General features: G+C 52.9%; 1 protein-coding gene across 1 annotated transcript in view; it reads right to left on the reverse strand.

The window, feature by feature from the left end:
- MYO18A (myosin XVIIIA) overlaps window positions 1-18,894 on the reverse strand; it is a 182,496-nt gene that overhangs the window by 27,784 nt on the left and 135,818 nt on the right. The window contains exons 30-35 of the mRNA XM_015421898.1: window positions 12,709-12,813; window positions 12,426-12,572; window positions 11,990-12,103; window positions 10,776-10,892; window positions 7,814-7,897; window positions 7,581-7,718 (exon numbers count right to left, since the gene is read on the reverse strand). Coding sequence (XP_015277384.1) covers window positions 7,581-7,718; window positions 7,814-7,897; window positions 10,776-10,892; window positions 11,990-12,103; window positions 12,426-12,572; window positions 12,709-12,813 — 705 coding nt within the window. The remainder of the gene's footprint in view (window positions 1-7,580; window positions 7,719-7,813; window positions 7,898-10,775; window positions 10,893-11,989; window positions 12,104-12,425; window positions 12,573-12,708; window positions 12,814-18,894) is intronic.

Consider the following 18,894-nt stretch of genomic DNA (forward strand, 5'->3'; position numbering starts at 1 on the left):
ATATATAAGAAAATTTTTGGAAAATATTTGAACACTTTGTCTTAAAATATTTTATTCATCATGTTAAAATAAAACGTCCCATAGTCAATTTTTTTTCTTTTTTCAATTTTTCCAATTTTTCGGGAAAAAACAAAAAGGCTTCAGGGAAAAAACGTTTTTTTCCCGAATTTTTCCAGTTTTTTCTCGGGCCTTCACATCTCTAGCCAGAACTACAGCTTGCCCAAGGTCACACCAGCAGGTGCAAGTGGAGAAGTGGGGAATCAAACCCAGTTCTCCCAGATTAGTGGAGGAGTGTGGAATCAAACCCAGTTCTCTCCACCCTGAAAGCACAGGGATGACTCTGTGTGTGTGTGTGTGTGTCATAACTCTGGATCTCCTGGTTCTAAACTGACACGTTCTCTTCCTCTGGCTGCCCCCGTGCCCGGCCTTGACTTATGCCTGGGGGCGAAGAGCCACAGAAATGGAGGTGAGCTCCCGCCATCCAGAGAGAGGCGAGTGGAAAGACAGCCCACTCTCTGCAAGGAAGGGAGTGATCTGTAGGCTCAGAGGTCCATGACACACGCCAACTGCAGCTCAAGAAGACAGGAAAGACGAACCCCCCCCCCCCCCCCCCCCCCCCCACGCAAGCCCCAGTTTTCATTTATTCAGTGGTCACTGCCAGGCCAGAGTGCTGGCAAGCAGCGAGTGGGCACAGAAAGCCTGGCATTCTGACATCAGCAGACCTCCAGTCCAACAACAGGCTGTTCAGATTCCAGCCCGATCACAATCCAAGGCTTCAGAGGACGAGGTGGAAACCTTTGAAAAGAGAAGGCTTAGAGGGAACATGATTGCAATCTTCAAATATCTGAAGGGCTGTCATGTAGAAGATGGAGCAGATCTATTCTCTCTTGCTCCGGATTGCAAGACTAGATCTAATGGGTGGAAATTACAAGGGAGTCGTTACCGGCTAAATATCAGGAGAAACTTCCTAACTGTAAGAGTGGTCGAGCAGTGGGACAGACTGCCTCGGGAGGTGGTGGATGCTCCTTCGCTGGACGTTTTCAAGCGGAGGCTGGACGACCATCTTACGGGTATGTTGTAGGGCTATCTTTCGGCTATGCTCATGCAGAGTGCAGGGGGTTGGACTAGATGACCTGCAAGGTCCCTTCCAACTCTAACATTCTATGTTTCTATGAATTCCTGGGAGTCACTTGATCTTTTCTGTAGTAGCAAACACCCCCTCCCCCCTTGAGGCAACAGTGCTGTCTTCTGGCAAGGGTGGCAAAGATCATGAGAGTCTCTGGTTCAAGACCACCCTCTGGGTTGTTCCCAAGTCATGCGTATACAAAAAAGGCACAGTTTTAGCCTTCGACATTTGCTGGTGGCAACACGGGCAGCAGTGTCGAGCGTGTGCTGATGTAGTGGCACTGGGGCACAGGCACAACTAGTAGTGTGGATCAGGGTGGTCGTCCCGGGTGACAGAGGTTTCAAGCAGGAGCCCCTTCCCTGCTTCTTTTGTGCTTCTAAGCCCATAAGGTGTTTTTTTTTGGGGGGGCAGGGGAGAGGGGCGTACTTAGAGCTGTATCGCTGCTGTTCATCTGATGCAGCAGTAACCGTGTACAGAAATGTCAAAAACATTTGTAGAATACTTTTTATATCAAGTGTCGCAAAGAACTTATGATTGCAACATTATTATGACAATTACTTTCTTCAAATAACGTAAACCACGCAGTTCATGAAAACAGTCCAAAGTAATCCAAAGCAGATAGAGAGGTGCTTCAAATAAAGACCATTAGAAGGTAGACACTTTTACAACACGATGTCTTCAAGGATCAGTTCACATCATACTTGTGTGACACAAGTATGATGTGAACTGATCCCTGAAGACATCGGGTTGTAAAAGTGTCTACCTTCTAATGGTCTTTATTTGAAGCACCTCTCTATCTGCTTTGGATTACTTTGGACTGTTTTCATGAACTGCGTGGTTTACGTTATTTGAAGAAAGTAATTGTCATAATAATGTTGCAATCATAAGTTCTTTGTGACACTTGATATAGAAAGTATTCTACAAATATTTTTGACGTTTCTGTACACAGTTATTTTTTGTTTTTTTGGCAATTCTGTACCGTGTATTTTCCCTGGTTGGTTTTTTGATCATCTGACGCAGGGCAGCAGCTGAATGTAGATACAAGAGGAATACCCCTTCGCTCCACCCCATTGTTTCTTTGGAAGAGGACTCCGGCAACTTTTTTTTTTTTTTTTTTTTTTTTTAGATTAGGGAGCTCAGGCATTTAGGGAGAAACTGACATGCCTGTAATTCCACATCCGACCACTTTTCACCTCCAATCTTGCTCTATCTCTAGGAATAGAGCCCTGCTGGACCAGACCAGTGCTCTATCTAGTCCAGCATCCTGCCTCACACAGTGGCCAACCAATTCCTCTGGAGGGCCAACAACAGGGCATGGAGGCCGAGGCCTTCCCCTGACAGGAACCTAAGAAGAGCCCTGCTGGACCAGACCAGTGGTTCGTCTAGTCCAGCATCCTGCCTCACACAGTGGCCAACCAGTTCCTCTGGAGGGCCAACAACAGGGCATGGAGGCCGAGGCCTTCCCCTGACAGGAACCTAAGAAGAGCCCTGCTGGACCAGATCAGTGGTCCATCTAGTCCAGCATCCTGCCTCACACAGTTGCCAACCAGTTCCTCTGGAGGGCCAACAACAGGGCATGGAGGCTGAGGCCTTCCCCTGACAGGAACCTAAGAAGAGCCCTGCTGGACCAGACCAGTGGTTCGTCTAGTCCAGCATCCTGCCTCACACAGTGGCCAACCAGTTCCTCTGGAGGGCCAACAACAGGGCATGGAGGCCGAGGCCTTCCCCTGACAGGAACCTAAGAAGAGCCCTGCTGGATCAGATCAGTGGTCCATCTAGTCCAGCATCCTGCCTCACACAGTGGCCAGCCAGTTCTTCTGGAGGGCCAGCAACAGGGCATGGAGGCCGAGGCCTTCCCCTGACAGGAACCCAAGAAGAGCCCTGCTGGATCAGATCAGTGGTCCATCTAGTCCAGCATCCTGCCTCACACAGTGGCCAGCCAGTTCTTCTGGAGGCCCAACAACAGGGCATAGACTATAGAGGCTGAGGCCTTCCTCTAATGTTGCCTCCTGACACTGATATTCTGTGGTTGACTGCCTTTGAATGTGGGGGCTCCCTTTAGTCACCATGGCTAGTAGCCACAGACAGACCTCACCTCCATGAATCTGTCTTTCAGCACCTTTGGGCACCATTGTGAAGAAACAATTCTTCCTAATTTGATAGCCAGAGGGGTGTAGTAGGTAAGAGTGGTGGCCTCTAATGTGGAGAACCAGGTTTGATTCCCCATTCCTCCTCTGCATGAAGCCTGCTGGGTGACCTTGGGTTAGTCCCAGTGCTCTCTAGAGATGTGAAGGCCCAGAAAAAAACCGGAAAAATTCAGGAAAAAAAACGGTTTTTTCCCATTTTCTTTCCTGAAGCCTTTCCCCCCCAAAAAAAAAATTGGAAAAATTGAAAAAAGAAAAGGGAAAAAAATGATTATGGAACGTTTTATTTTAACATGATGAATAAAATATTTTAAGACAAGGTGTTCAAATATTTTCCAAATCATTTCTAAAATATATATATATGGTATCAGATTGATCTAATTTCTGTGCACTGAGGACAAGCAAGTCCTAGGTAACAAACTGAACTCTCCAATGCAAGAACAAGATGCATTTCTTCCTTTAGGAGGTGCTATTGTCATGAGAAAAGAAAAAGATTTCAGTTTTGTTTTTGCATGTGGGCGGGTATTCTGTTTGTAATAACTGTTTGGACACACTATATTTTTAATATGCTAGTTGTGATAATTTCATGCCAAGTAAAAATGTCCATAGTCATATTTTATGTTCCTAAAGTAACAGAATGACTTTCAATCTAGAAAAGACAAAAGAAGTGCTAATGTAGCATTTTTTCAATTTTTCCAAAAATTTCCGTTTCCCCCCGAAAAAAACTGGGGAAAAAACGGGTTTTTTTCCGAGCTTCAAAATTTCCAGAAATTTTACATCTCTAGTGCTCTCAGAGCTCTCTCAGCCCCACCTGCCTCACAAGATGCCTGTTGTGGGGAGAGGAAGAGAAGGCGATTGTAAGTCACTTTGAGACTCCTTAGGGTAGAGAAAAGCTGGATATAAAAACCTACTCCTGAGAACCAGCATGGTGCAGTGGTTAAGAGCAACGGACTCTAATCTGGAGAACCAGGTTTGATTCCCCACTCCTCCTTTACATGCAGCCAGCTGGATGACATTCGGTCAGTCACATTTCTCTCAGAGCTCTCTCAGCCCCACCTACCTCACAGGGTGTCTGCTGTGGGGAGAGGGAGGGAAAGGAGATCGTGAGCCGCTCCGAGACTCCTTTGGGTAGAGAAAAGCGGGGCATAAAAACCAACTTGCAATTTGGGGAGGGGAAGCGAAGGCACAGCATGGCCGCCAAGGGGCAGAGCAGGATGCCTCTCCGGAGCGAGGGCCTCTGCTGCACCATCCGCCCTGAAGCAGGATCCGAAGCCCGCTCCTGCTTGGAATGACTCTGGTCAGCGTAACTCAGAGCCTGCCCTGCTTTGCCAGGAGGGACCTTCTGCGCCCCCAGATCAAGGTGACTGGCCGCCCGGCCGGCATGACTCTGGGCTGGAAGGCCGATCAATGAGCCTGCACGCTGACCGCGGCCCGACCTTCCTGTCCTCCACGAGGGGCTAAGACGCCCCACCCCCACCCCAAGCAGAGCTGGATGAAGAGGAGACAGTGGCAGTGGCGCACCAGGGCTGGCGCATCAATATTCATCTGCTGCGCATAATGGTAGCAGACAGCGGCAATTACCGAGGCCGGGGCCCAGGAATGAGTGTTGCCCAATCGCTCCCCGCCGAGCGCTAATGGAACAAACGAACCCGGCACTATGAATTTACATGAGGGGGTGTGTGGACCAGCTTGCAAAGGAGGGTGGGAGGGAGTGGGGGGGAGGCTGCAGAGTTGAGAGAGAGAGAGAGAGAGAGAGAGAGAGAGAGAGAGAGAGAGAGAGAGAGAGAGAGAGGGAATTTTTTCCCCCGCCGCGTCCCCAGCCGTGGGCAGAATAATCAGGGGGGCTTTGGTGAATTGGAAAAATAGATTTAACTTTGTGTGAAGTAATTACAGCATGTAATGTAGGGAGAAAAATAGATTCCATCCTTTTGCGGCAGCTGAGAGCTGTCCCCTGCATATTTATGGGGGGGGGGCGAGGAGGGTGGAAAACGAATAATGGCACGGAAATATTAAGAGGGAGCTCTAAAGCTCCTCGGCTCCCTCGCCGGAAACGGGAGCTGCGGAGGCAGAATATAAAGCAGGGCCGTTAACAGGTGCGGCAGAAGAGAGCGCCTGGCCTCCCCGCGGGCAGCCATCGCAGGGCTGGGCCGAGAGGGTTCCTAGCTGGGTGGGGCCAGGGCGGCGGGGTGGACTGGCAGGGAGAAGGCTATCTGCGTTTCATAAAAGCGCACACCCACTCCCCACCTGCCCTGGAGCCCCCTTGCCTGCCACAGCCCTCCGATGCTTGGGTGCCCCCCTCCCTTTCCCAAATAGCTCAACCCCCCACTCTTGTCCTCCGGCCCTGCAGGGGGCTCCCTCTGACCGCCTCCTCCCTTTGTGCTCTGGATAGATGAACGGCCCCAGTCCAGGATAGCCCTCAGCCCATTTGCCGCTGCTCTCGGGCATTCAGCAGAGGAGCCGACAGAGGTCTGGGGAGGCGACGAGTGACTCACAACAGACAGATTTCTGGACCAAGACAGAAGAAAGAGGCACAAGATAATGGGGGCGGGGCGGGGAGGGGAGGGTGCCATCACACAACATGGTCCCTGCACCACTCCGATAAAAAAAGCACATACGGATTGTGCCAACTGCGACGGGGACCGTGTGTGCGTCAACCGAATCCCTCCTCTCCTTTAAAATGCCCCAAAGTGGGCCCGCTGTCACACGCTGGGCTGCGCATTCAGAGAAAGGACTCCTTCACGCCATGCGTGATTCGTTTGGCAATTCAGTTTGGATAGCTTCAGGAGGCAATCGGACGTATGCACGAATGAGGAGAGGATCCATCTACGGCTATCAGGCGTGGTGGTTAATCACAGGGCTATTTTTGGGCAGGAACGCACAGGAACGGCGTTCCGGCTGGCTTCAGAGTTGGCCACGCCCACTGCAGCCAAAACCTCTGTGTGCCTGGCTAGAGAGGGAAGGCCTGGAGAGCAAAACCCCCCCATGACTCTGAGGCAGGTGGGCCAGTGGGCCCTCTGGAAGGATCGGGGAAGCATTTAAATGCTGCCCCATGCCTTCCCTGGCCTGTCCAAGGGCCAACTTGCCTGGGTGCCCCACAGTTGCAGGGCACCTGAGCAAGCCAAGAGAAGGCGTGGGGTGTGGCCTAATATGCTAATGAGCTGTGCTGTCAGGGGTGTGGCCAAATATGCTAATGAGTTTCTGCTGTTGGGTGTGGCCTATTATGCTAATGAGTTCCTGCTGGGCTTTTTATACAAAAAGAGCCCTGGTTACTCAGAACCTCCATGCTCAGAGAAAGTCCACCTCGGAACAATAGGTGCTGGGGGGGGGGCAACGAGAGCGGGAGGCTTTGGCCTCTGTCTCCCCGCTGTGGGCCCTTCAGATACTCTTATGAGTTGACCACTGGAGGTGGCCTTCCCAGCTGGCTGGGGTCCACGTCTATTTGGTACTTGGCTACCTTTGCCCCCAGCAGCCCTGGACGCACAACAAACAGCCACCTTTGGAGGCTACCAGGAGTCTGGAATCAGTGGGAGGCACAAGTGGCCCTTCTGGGAAGGAACGCCAGAGGCAAAAAATGTGTGGGTGGGGGGGAGAAGGGAAGAAGAACCTGGATTTATATACCCTGCCCTTCGCTACCAAAAGGAGTCTCAGAGCGGCGGACAATCTCCTTTCCCTTCCCCTCCCCACAACAGACACTCTGCAAGGTAGGTGGGGCTGAGAGAGCTCTTTTGAGAACTGCTCTTGATAGAACAGCTCTGAGAGAACTTGTGACTGACCCAATGTCACACCAACAGCTGTATGTGGAGGAGTGGGGAATCAAACCCGGTTCCCCCAGACTGGAGTCCGTGCTCCTAACCACTACATCAAACTGGAGGGGTTGAAAGAGCCATCTCTGACAGATTGCAGCCCGGCCCAACCCGGTTTCTAAGCTTTCCACAGAAGCTGCCTGCTGCTGTCCAAGCTTTGTTTTGCAGCCACAAGGACTCGACACGTTCCCCCTTTCAAAGGAAAGCTCAGACTCTTCCACCGTGACACTCAGCACTGGGCAGACGGCTCGGGAACTGAGCATGCTCCGCTCAGCCTTGCCCAGGCACTGAGAGAGCGAGTGATAGCGGCAGGACATGTGGAGGGCTGCCCAAAAGCACGGCAAGACCAGTGTCATGTGGCATCACGAGCCAAGACTGCCCAGGAGCTCTTGACCTCCCCGGGTGAAAGCGCTGTGTCTCTGGAAGCCAAGCCCAAGAGGCCCCCTTCACCTCAGCAGTGAGCCCGCTGTCCTTCCACCGCTCTGAGACTGTGCCGAGATTCCCTACCTCGAGGCGCTTCACTTGCGTCCTTTCAAACTCCAGGCGTGTCTCCAGCTCGCGGATCTTGGCCTCCTGCCGGCTGACCAGCGACTTGTCCACCATGGACTGCTCGAGGAACTCCAGCTGGCTCTGAAGACCTTGCAGCTGGCAAAGGGGAGGAAGAACGGGGCCCTCCAATCACCGCACAGGACAACAGGGTTGGGGGGCGGGGCTTGCCTCCCCTCCGTCCCCAGAAATACCTTCTCCTGCAGCTCCTGTTTCTCCTTGTTGGCCTCTTCCAGCTGGGACTGCAGGTCGTTGATCTGAGCCAGGTCCCGGGAGGCCTGAAGAGCACGAGGGAGTCAAGATCTGTCTGGACTGGCCGACGCCCAAAGAGCCAGAGAGCCCCAGGGTCAGCCCGCCCGGCCCAAGGCATCCCAACGGACCCCACCCCCCACCAGAGGCGTGACCGATCGCAAGATGGATTCTGGCTGTGGAGTTTGCCCCCAGCTGCCCGGTGGGAGACCCTGAAGCCCAAAGGGATCTTTCTGGCCTTCCCTCTCCTAGGCCTGCTCTTTTCTCAGAGGGCAGGGGGCGGACCTGTGCATGTACCTTCGGGACTGTCTCCTCTGGTATGTCCCCGGGAGATCGCTACGCTCTGCTGAGAGCAATTGACTGGTGATCCCTGGCGCTAAAGATATGCGGCTGTCAGTGTTCCCTCTAAGCTGAGTTAGTGTGAGCTACCTCACCATTCTTTAGCCTCCGGCTCACACATTTTTGTCTTAGCTCAGGAAGGAGGGCTCCGGAGCAAACTAATTTATGCCGTAGCCAAATCGCTGGCTCACAACTTTAATGCCGGTAGCTCAGAAAATAGAATCTTTGCTCACAGGACTCCACAGCTTAGAGGGAACATTGGCGGCTGTCCTCGACCAGAGGCAGGGCTTTCTTGGTCCCCTGGCTCCGGCCTGGTGGAATCTCTCTGCCAACTTTCATCAGGGCCCTGCGGGACTTAATGCAATTCTGCAGGACCTGTAAGGCAGAGACGTTCCGCCGGGCTTTTGGCTGAGGACAGCAACGGTTTCCATCATAGCCGGCAGCCAGTGTTCCCTCTAAGCTGAATTAGTGTGAGCTAGCTCACAGTTTTTTGGCCTCCGGCTCACACATTTTTGTCTCAGCTCAGGAAGGACGGCTCCAGAGCAAACTAATCTATGCAGCAGCCAAATCGCTCGCTCACAACTTTAATATGCCACAGTAGCTCACAAAGTAGAATTTTTGCCCACAAGACTCCACAGTTTAGAGAGAGCATTGGCACCAGAATTCCCTCTAAACTGAGTTAGTGTGAGCTATGGCGGCTGTCCTCGACCAGAGGCAGGGCTTTCTTGGTCCCCTGGCTCCGGCCTGGTGGAATCTCTCTGCCAACTTTCATCAGGGCCCTGCGGGACTTAATGCAATTCTGCAGGACCTGTAAGGCAGAGACGTTCCGCCGGGCTTTTGGCTGAGGACAGCAACGGTTTCCATCATAGCCGGCAGCCAGTGTTCCCTCTAAGCTGAATTAGTGTGAGCTAGCTCACAGTTTTTTGGCCTCCGGCTCACACATTTTTGCCTCCGCTCAGGAAGGACGACTCCAGAGCAACCTAATTTATGCAGCAGCCAAATCGTTCGCTCACAACTTTAATATGCCAGTGACTCACAAAGTAGAATTTTTGCCCACAAGACTCCACAGTTTAGAGAGAGCATTGGCACCAGAATTCCCTCTAAACTGAGTTAGTGTGAGCTAGCTCAGTTTTTGAGCCTCCGGCTCACACATTTTTGTCTCAGCTCAGGAAGGACGGCTCCAGAGCAAACTAATCTATGCAGCAGCCAAATCGCTCGCTCACAACTTTAATATGCCACAGTAGCTCACAAAGTAGAATTTTTGCACGCAAGACTCCACAGTTTAGAGGGAGCATTGGCCGGCACCTTCTTTTATTCCATTCTGACTGCCTTGGCCTCCTCCCTAACCTGCCCCCTAGATAGAAGAACAGCCCCAGAGTAGGTTTCGGATTAAATTATGGACGCCATCTGGAGACTATTAAATTAGAACTGACTGTTGATTTTAATATGTCATTTTATGTTGTTTTTAACTGTTGTAAATCGCCCAGAGCCTTGTGTACTCAGGGATTGGGCAATCCAGAAATTTCTGATGATGATGATGATGATGATGATAACCTGGCCCGTGGATGCTCTACCCTGCCGCAGCTGCCTTTCTCCAATCATGAGCTTTGTCCTTTATCCCTGTTCCAAAATCCCAGCTAACTCCAGGCAGCAGAACTATCCTCAAAGAGGCAAAGTGACTTCCTTGCTCTGACCTTCCTTCTGCAAAGACACTCCCCTCCTCTTCCTCTTAGGCCTAATCCATGCAAGCAAGTTGAGAAAGTGGTCGAACTGGGCCTGGGCTGAACTGCTTTACAGCTCTGATCGACAGATGCCTGGGGCAATGAGAGCTTTGGCCTCTGTGCCCCTGGGCTGTGTGCTTCCCTTACAGGAAAAGCAAAAAAACAACAACAACCCCACACCTAGAAAACTAGCACATCCTGGAGAAGGTCGGGGCTACTAGTCTTACCCCTGACTTTTAAAAAAAGAACACTGCAGGACATTCAAGAATGCACATCCCGTCTGCAGTCCACCCAGGAACAGCCGGTAAGACCTCATTAGGGTTGCCAAGTGAAAAAATCGCCGCAGCGGGGGACTCCCGGCTTGCGGCTTGAGCCCACCAGCTCCTTAGGAAGTGATGTGACCAGGAAGTGACCAGGAAGTGACGTGACGATGATGCATGCACATCACCAGGAAGTGACGTGACGCCGCCGGGCACGCTGGGGGCGGGGCCACGGCTGTCCAAGGGAAAACCATAGAGTTTTCCCTCTGATGGTCGTGGCCCCACCCCTAGCGTGCCCGGCGTCATCACGTCACTTCTTGGTGACGTGTACATGGGGGTGAAGTTCCCCCCGGGGCCCAATCCGCCAGCAGCAGGGAACGGGCCTCTGGGGCGGGGGTTTCCCCGCCCTCCGGGGGGACTTGGCAAGCCTAGACCTAATCTGTGTGAATTCATGCCTTGGCCTGAATTCTAAGACACTCGGAGATGAACTCTTGGCTCCGAGATGGAATGCTGGGATGAAGGGGTGGAGGGAGTGAGGCGGGGACGGCGCTGGTGGCGGGAGGCAGCAAGGTGGGGGAGAGACTCGCCTGGGCCACGGCCGCCTTGTGCTTCTTCATCAGCTCGTTCATGTCCTCCTGGTCCTCCTCCAGGCGGCTCTGCACCTCGTTCTTCTCCCGCTGCAAACGGCTCAGCTGTTCTTCCAGCTGGCAAAGAAGAGGGGGAGGAATGGAAATGGGGTGACACGTCCCCCCACCCCAAGTTTAGAGTAGCTCAGGCAGCCGGCCGGGAAGAAGCCTATGCCCAAGACCCCTGAAGAGGTGTGGACGGCACCCGGCTCTAATGATAGCTGGTCTCGTTCATGATAAAAGTCAGCTGTTGGATCGCCCGTGTCCTCCGGATACCCAGCCTGGCCTGAAGCAAGAGGCTTCCTTAGCTCCGGACCGGAGAAGAGGCGGAGCTGCCAATGAAACAGCTTGCAACCCCCACAGTCAAAAATGGGCTCCCTGGCTGCGGATGGCTGGCAAAGGCTGGCAGGCGCTCTAACATCCCGACTTGCCATCCTCGATCATGTGGGAAGCGGAAACATGACTTTCGCCATGACTCGCCTGGCATGTGGCAGCCTAGACTGGAAGGAGGGAAGACGGGCCTGATTCGGAAGCCCCCTTGCCAAGTTCAACCCCCGTATCCCCTTTCCTCTCCAGGGATTAATTCTAAAAGCTAAGCTCGCAATTCAGAGCAGAAGCTAGCTGTGCATGGCACTGGTTGGCCAGCACTCATGACGCCCTCGGGAAACCTCTCTCGAAGCCCCAGAGTTTCTCTCTCTCTCTCTCTCTCTCTTTTACTGACATGACAAACGACTGGGCCAAGATGCACACTGTCCTTTTTGTCAAAGGTGGGCAGCCTGCCTGTAGCGGGGGCGGGAGGAGAACACAGATCGCAGGACGGAGATGCCTGACTGGTGTCCACATCTATCAATCAAATTGCAAAGCTGGGCAGGAAGTGAGCTTGCACCCTGACTGCCACACTCGCTGCCCATCCTCTTATAGCCCATCCAGTCCAATACTCTGCGTCACACAGTGGCCAAAACCCAGGTGCCATCGGAAGGGCCACCTCCCTTCAGCCCCAGGTTGCAAGAACTGAACACACAGCAAACCAGCAGAGACTGAAGGGCGCTGAGATGCCAGCCCGCATGGGGTAGGACGGTCGCTTGGCTTGCCTGAGACGCCCTCTGAGCACCTCGTGGAACACCCCTTCTGCCTTTTAAGGGAAGACAGACAGACAGACAGAAGGCAGTGCTTACCGCTCCCTTGGCCTTGGAAAGGTCATCGATTTGCAAGTGCAGGTCCTCGATCTCCACCTCCATGGATTTGCGAGCTTTCACTGCAGCGGCGCACGTGAATTCCGACTCCTCCAGCTGTAGGGACAGCCCCCCAAGAGAGAGCAGCCTTTGAACAACCGCCACTGACTTCAATAGGCCAGGCCTGCCCTCCCAGACCCCAATAGGACGATCTCAACACTGCTCCCAGGGGGTGCCCAACCTGGCTTCCTTCAATCTGCCTCTGGAGGGAGGCCAGTTGGAGACCCTGCCAGGAAAGCTCCAACACAAGACCCCCGCTGCGTCATGGCCCAGGAGGCTTCCGCACACTGGCACTTTCCTTCTGCCAACTTGTGCCCAGACAGATGAGGACAAACCACGGCCGGGCAAGGCATCTGTCCCCCCTTCTACTCCCACCTACCTGATTTTTAAGCTGCGCAATCTCCCGTTTGCTGGGTGCGTTGTTTTTCAGGTGGTCGAGCATGACTTGAGCATCCGTCAGGAGGGCCTTGGTGCGCTTCAGGTCCTTCCGCAGCCGTTTCTCCGTCTCGAAGTCCCGCTGGTTGACCTGGAGGTGAGGGGGGAGTGAAGGGGGTCTGGAAGACGGCACCGTGTGCCTGCTCCTCCCCGCCGTCCTGCCCCCATCGGCCCCTCCCAGCCTAGAGCAGACTGTCTCGCCAACTCCTGCACATGCACATGCGTACCTGGTCACTGACGGCGGCCAGTTTGCTTTCCAGGTCCCTTTTCTCTCGCAGCACCTTCTGCTTCTCCTCATACTCCTCTTCCAACTGCAACTCCATCTGCTTCAGCTGTTGGGCACAAAGGGAGGGGGGGTTGATCGGCACAGCCGTCGAGGCAAGACCAGCTCACAGCACGCAAACGCTCTCTCACTCGCATCTAGAGTCATGGGTGACCATCACCCCTGCCTAGCATAAATTAGCAGATCTAGGGGGCAAGCTAACGTCTCCCACACACACACCCCGGAACACATCAGGCTTCAGCAAACAGGGGGAACCTCCCAGAAAACACCCCTCGGCAGGGGTCATTTTGTATAAAAAGAGGTGCAGGAGCTCATTAGCATAACTCATTAGCATTACTTATTTGCATATGCCACACCTCCTGTCATCACCGGAAGTGTGTCAGAAGGCAACACCCACCGCTCAGGCTCCACTGGACTGTTTTGGATTCATAGCTATTGGGGGGGGGGGGTGGAACATGCAGATCCTTGTGCTCCTCGTGGCCTGGTGGCTGCTGGGAGGAGGGGGCGGGGCTTGTTGCATGTGCCCACCCCCTGGGCTTTTTACTGCCAGAGCTCCGCTCCTGTGTGCTCCTGCAGGAAATGACCCCTGCTTATTAGTATTCCTGATGGTTAGATTTAGGATTGGGTTCTGCAGATCCATTGCATTAGCAGATAAGCTCTCTTCCGGCAGGAGGAGCTATACACTGAGCTCTTTACTGCCGGAGCTCTGCTCCTGTGCGCTCCTGCATGAAATGACCCCTACTCCTCGGTTCCTGCTCCCCTCAATGCAGGGCGCTCAGTCACCAGCAACTCCAAGAACTGCGTTGCTGGGACAGACTCAGGTCACCCTTGACCAGCATCCTGCTTGCTAACCAAAGCGGCCAGACAGGCACTACAGAGAAGCTCACAAGCAGGGCAAGATGGGGACAGACATCCCTGGCTGTTTGAGGTTTACAAAATTATGCAAGGGGATAGAGAAGGTAGAGAAAGAAGTATTTTTCTCCCTTTCTCACCGAACAAGAACTCATGGGCACTCAATGAATTTAATGAGCAGTAGGCTGAGAACGGATAAAAGGAAATCCTTCTTCACCCAAAGAGTAATGAAAACGTGGAATTCACTAGAGGGAATAAACACATGGAGCAGAGGTCCTTTAGTGGCTGTTAGCCCCAAGGTATAGATGGACCCCTCTTTCTGGGGCAGTGGTGCTCTGTAATCCTGGTGCTTGGAGGGCCACAGTGGGAGGGGTTCTGGAGTTCTGGCCCCATTGGTGGACCTCCTGATGGCACCTGGGCTTTGGCCACTGTGTGACACAGAGTGTTGGACCGGACAGGTCATTGGCTTGACCCAACATGGCTTCTCTTAATGTTCTTACGTTTATCCACCTCCAGAACCTGCATCTGGCGTGCAGGGATTGGCCTCTGAGCTCTTTACTTTATTGGCCTCTGAAAGAGGAGTTTCCATATATATTACAGCAGAAATTAAATGTCCTAACAACACTTCAAGTTTTAATTGTTGTTTATGTTATTTGTGTGTTTTTAAGCTCTGGTTTTTTAATTGTTTTAATGATCTGTGTTTTTTGGAGGGGGTGTTAATGGTTTTAAAACACATTTTTATTCTGTATGTTTTAATTTGTTTGTTCTCTTGGTGGCCCTTGTGAGGACAGAAAGGCAGGGGATATATTCTGTAAGATAAAGTAAAAATAAAATATTTTTTATTTATTTTTATTTTATTTACTTCTCTTTCTCTCTAGTGGGGACCTAAACCAGTACATCGTCTTCCTCTCCTCCATTTTACTCTCACAACGACCCTGTGAGGTAGATTAGGCTGAGAGCATGTGACTGGCCCAAGGTCACCCAGCGAGCTTCTATGGCAGAGTGGGGATTCGACGCTCGTTCTCCCAGAATCTTAGTCCGACACGCTCACCGCTACATCATGCCGGCTCTCTCAAATTAAATACAATTTCAAGTTAAAAATAAATATCCCAGTAGGTGGGGGCTGAGAGAGCTCTGAGAGAGCCAGGGTGAGGTAGGTTAGGATGAGAGAGCCAGCTTGGTGGAGTGGTTAAGAGCGGCGGACTCTAATCTGGAGAACCGGGTTTGATTCCCCGCTCCTCCTCCAGAGGAAGCCAGCTGGGTGACCCTGAGCCAGTCACAGTTCTCTCAGAGCTCTCTCAGCCCCACCTACCTCACAAGGTGTCTGTTGTGGGGAGAGGAAGGGAAGGTGACTGTAAGCCACTTTGAGACGCCTTCGGGTAGAGAAAAAAGGTAAAGGTAAAGGTTCCCTTGCTCGAAAGCCAGTCGAATCCGACTCTAGGGTTGCGGTGCTCATCTCCGTTTCAAAGCCGAAGAGCCAGCGCTGTCCGAAGACGTTTCCGTGGTCATGTGGCCGGCATGACTAAACACCAAGGCGCACGGAATGCTGTAACCTTCCCACCGAAGTGGTATCTATTTATCTACTTGCAATTTCTTGCTTGCGAACTGCTAGGTTGGCAGGAGCTGGAACTAGAGACAGGAGCTCACTCCGTCATGCGGCACCCGGGTCTCGAACTGCTGAACTACCGACCTTCCACAGCCTGCAGTTCAGCGTCTTAACCACTTGAGCCACCGCAGAGAAAAGCAGGGTATAAAAACCGACCCTCCTCCTCCTCCTCCTTCTTCTTGTTGTTTCTGGCTTTGACTTGGAAAGTCAGCCGTGTCCAGCTCTTGTGACAAGGAGACTAATGAAGACAACGGCGTCCAGCCGCAGCTGATCAGGTGCAGCCTTGGTCTGGTGCTGGTTGGCCACAGGATCCAGGGCAGGCCAAAGAGAAGCTCCAGCCTGGAAGAGTAGGCTGCAAGAACCCCCTCTATACGGAACAGTGCAGGGATGCCTCTGGGCAGTTTGGCCGGGGACGGCCTCAGCTGGGAGGGAGGTTAGCCTGAGAGCGTGTGACTGGTCCGAGTCCCAACCTGCTTACGGTGACCCTGTAGGGTTTTCAAGGCAAAAGACGAGCAGGGGTGGTTGGCCACGGCCTGCCTCTGCGTACCAGTCCAGGGTCGCGATCACACGCAGAATTAGCCATGCCACAGGTGCGAACGCCAGGCGGATTTTAAGGGCGCGATCACACGAGAACATCTCCAAGCATCCCGCGCCTGTCGGCAACCCATTTTGCTCCGCCGCAGAAGCCGGGTAAAAAGTCCGGTAGCAAACGGATTGCTACGGGCCAGGAATGGATTTTCCCCTATGTGATCGCTCCAGCGCATTCCCATGGCATCGGGGTGGTCAGATCGGGCCATCCCAGCTCCATGCTGTTGTTTTTTCCCCTGTTCCGGCATGCGCATCATCGCACACTGCATCGGGAACACTCGGTGCGGAGAAGTGAATCATTGATCCCCTGTTGAAGCGCACCGGAAACACGCGGCAGAAAAACCCAACCCGATTCACCCGCGGTTGCGTCTGATCACGCCGTCGCGGGCTGCCCCCGCAGCTCCCAGGGACTGTGTGATCGCGCAAATGCGGGTCAAATTCCTACGGCGCAAATAGTTCTGCTCACCCCCCCCCCATCTCGCGCGTGTGACCACAACCCAGGACTTCCTTGCTGGTCTCCCATCCAAGGACTAACCAGATCCCAAGCTGCTTAGCCTCCAAGATCTGACGAGACTGGGCTAGCCCGGGCCATGTACGTCGGGGCCCTCAACTGGATGAAGGGAGCAAAACTGCTTGGGGGGGGGAACAGTGGGAGGGCTTCTAATGTCCTGGCCCCACTGGTGGACCTCCTGATGGCACCTGGTATTTCTGGCCCCTGTGTGACACAGAGTGTTGGACTGGATGGGCCACTGGCCTGATCCAACATTGGCATCTCCTATGTTCTTATGTTAACCAAGGGAGCCACACATGTGAACGGAGCCTCCTGCTGTTCCTTCTACCATCCTAGGGAGCCGAAAGATACAAACACGGAGCCAGCCTGGAGGGCAGGGTAAGCCGCCTTGGACCTGTCCTGGCTCTCCACTGGCTAAGAACCAAAGCGATGGGTGTGTGTGTGTGGGGGGGCTTTACGCAGGTCTGCCCCTCAAAACGGTTGGGTCCCACCACCAACCTCCAGTGCGGGTCACGGGGGAATGGAGGACGAGCAGCCTCCCCGCATTCCTGGCCAACAGGCCGCCGTGACTCAGAGCTGCCTGCAGTCAGTACGAATAGCCAAGCGAGGAGTCAGCCCAGGAAGTGTTCATTTAGATAATTGCAGGTTAACGCCAAGCTGAGATGTGTCATGCGGCTTAGAGCCTCGGTGTGGGTAGAGAGAGGAAACCAAACAAGGAAACGGTGGCTGGTTATGTTGATCGGGGCCAGGCAGGGTTCAGCGGCACAACAGCCAGGTAAACAGAAGGCCTCTCTGGCTTTGCCCGGGCAGCCTTTGCCTTTGGTGCCATCACTGAAGCCCCAAGTTTCCTGGCCCTGGGAACTCAGCCTTCTCCTCCCAAGCATGTTGAGATGGGTTGCTGGGTTTGAGGGTTTCAGCACAGGGTCCAAGGCCAGTGTTCCCTCTAAGCTGAGTTAGTGTGAGCTGTTTTTTAACCTCCGGCTCACAAATTTTGGTCTTAGCTCGGGAAGGATGGCTCCAGAGCAAACTGATTTATGTCGTGGCTGAATCACTCGCTCACAACTTTAACGCCGATAGCTTACAAAGTGGCATTTTTGCTCACAAGACTCCACAGCTTAGAGGGAGCATTGGTCCAAGCCACTCCCTGTCCCGCGCTTGAGGAGAGACACAGAAAGCAGGTTCCGGGGCCGAGTTTGTCTTCCCATTCAGACCCCCCCCCCCCCGACATACCAACCCCAGAAGCAGCCCCTGCCATTTCTGCTTCGCAAGCCAAAGGGATGCTTCTCAAAGGGACACTGAATGAAAAAGTACAGTCAATGGGTTTGTTTTTTAAAGAAAAGGAAACCATACTAGGGTTTTCAACTGATTAGAGAATTTTTTCCCCAGTTAATCAATCATGTGCCTTTCAACCAATTAAATTAATCCATTAAAATTAAACAGATTTGCCTTGCGGAAGGATTGAAGGCAAAGAGAGAAAAAGAGCAGGGGGGAGGGGGTTACAGTGCAAACCAAAGCCAATGGAAGGAAACCACACCTGGAATGTTTCTTTTTACCAGTTCTGTATGATCCATACGACACAGGGACTAAAACGGGGAGGGGGGGGATCCATGGGTGGGAGCTTTGCTTACTGTTCTACCATCTGAAACTAGCTCCTGATCAGGTCAATTTTAGTTGGCTCGCCTGCTTGTTAAATCTTGTCAAATCCTCCTGCCCCCCTTGGTTAAGAGTGCCAGACTAGTAACTGGGAGACCCAGGTTCAAATCCACACTTGGGCCATGGAACCTTGGCTGGGTGACCTCGGACCAGTCACACGCTCTCAGGCTAACCTCCCTCCCTCTCAGCTGCTCTGTGCCTTCCATGCCTCCTGGTGCCTGCTCATTCCCCATCCGTTTTTTCCCCCCTCCTTGGGTTAATTTACCAGGGTGTTTTTTTCCCCCTGGGTTTCTGGGGAGGCCCTTGAGTATGTGCATGGCTTGGCTCTGCAGCCACTTCAACACAGAGAGCAGTATTTTTTTGCAGAGAGCCACACGTGGTGGCTCGGAGACCAAGCAGTGAGCTAAAAAGGTAAAGGTAAAGGTTCCCTTGCTCGAAAGCCAGTTGAATCCGACTCTAGGGGGCGGTGCTCATCTCCGTTTCCAAGCCGAAGAGCCAGTGCTGTCCAAAGACGTTTCCATGGTCATGTGGCCGGCATGACTAAACACCAAGGCGCTGTTACCTTCCCACCGAAGTGGTACCTATTTATCTACTTGCAATTCCTTGCTTTCGAACAAGCTGTGAGCTAGGGAGTCCCAAACGGAAATCTCACTCTTGTAAAGAATCCGCCGCGTAGCCACAGGCAAGCAATTATTCTCTCAGCCTCTTGTTCCCTTGTGCTTGGGGGAATAATTACAGCAAGTGACTTTACAGGGCTGTTGTAAGGATCACAACACAAGAGTCGGAAGGCAGCAAGGAGGTAGTGTTCCATCTTTTTTATGTCTGACGATGGAGGGCGGGGATGCAAATCTTGTAAATAAATTAAGGAAGCAAAGAAGCAAAACCAGGAAAAGTCTGGCCCAGGAAAGCAGGCCAATGTC

The sequence above is a fragment of the Gekko japonicus genome, unplaced genomic scaffold, assembly GCF_001447785.1.
Source record: "Gekko japonicus isolate JY-2015 unplaced genomic scaffold, Gekko_japonicus_V1.1 scaffold21, whole genome shotgun sequence".
Taxonomy (NCBI): domain Eukaryota; kingdom Metazoa; phylum Chordata; class Lepidosauria; order Squamata; family Gekkonidae; genus Gekko; species Gekko japonicus.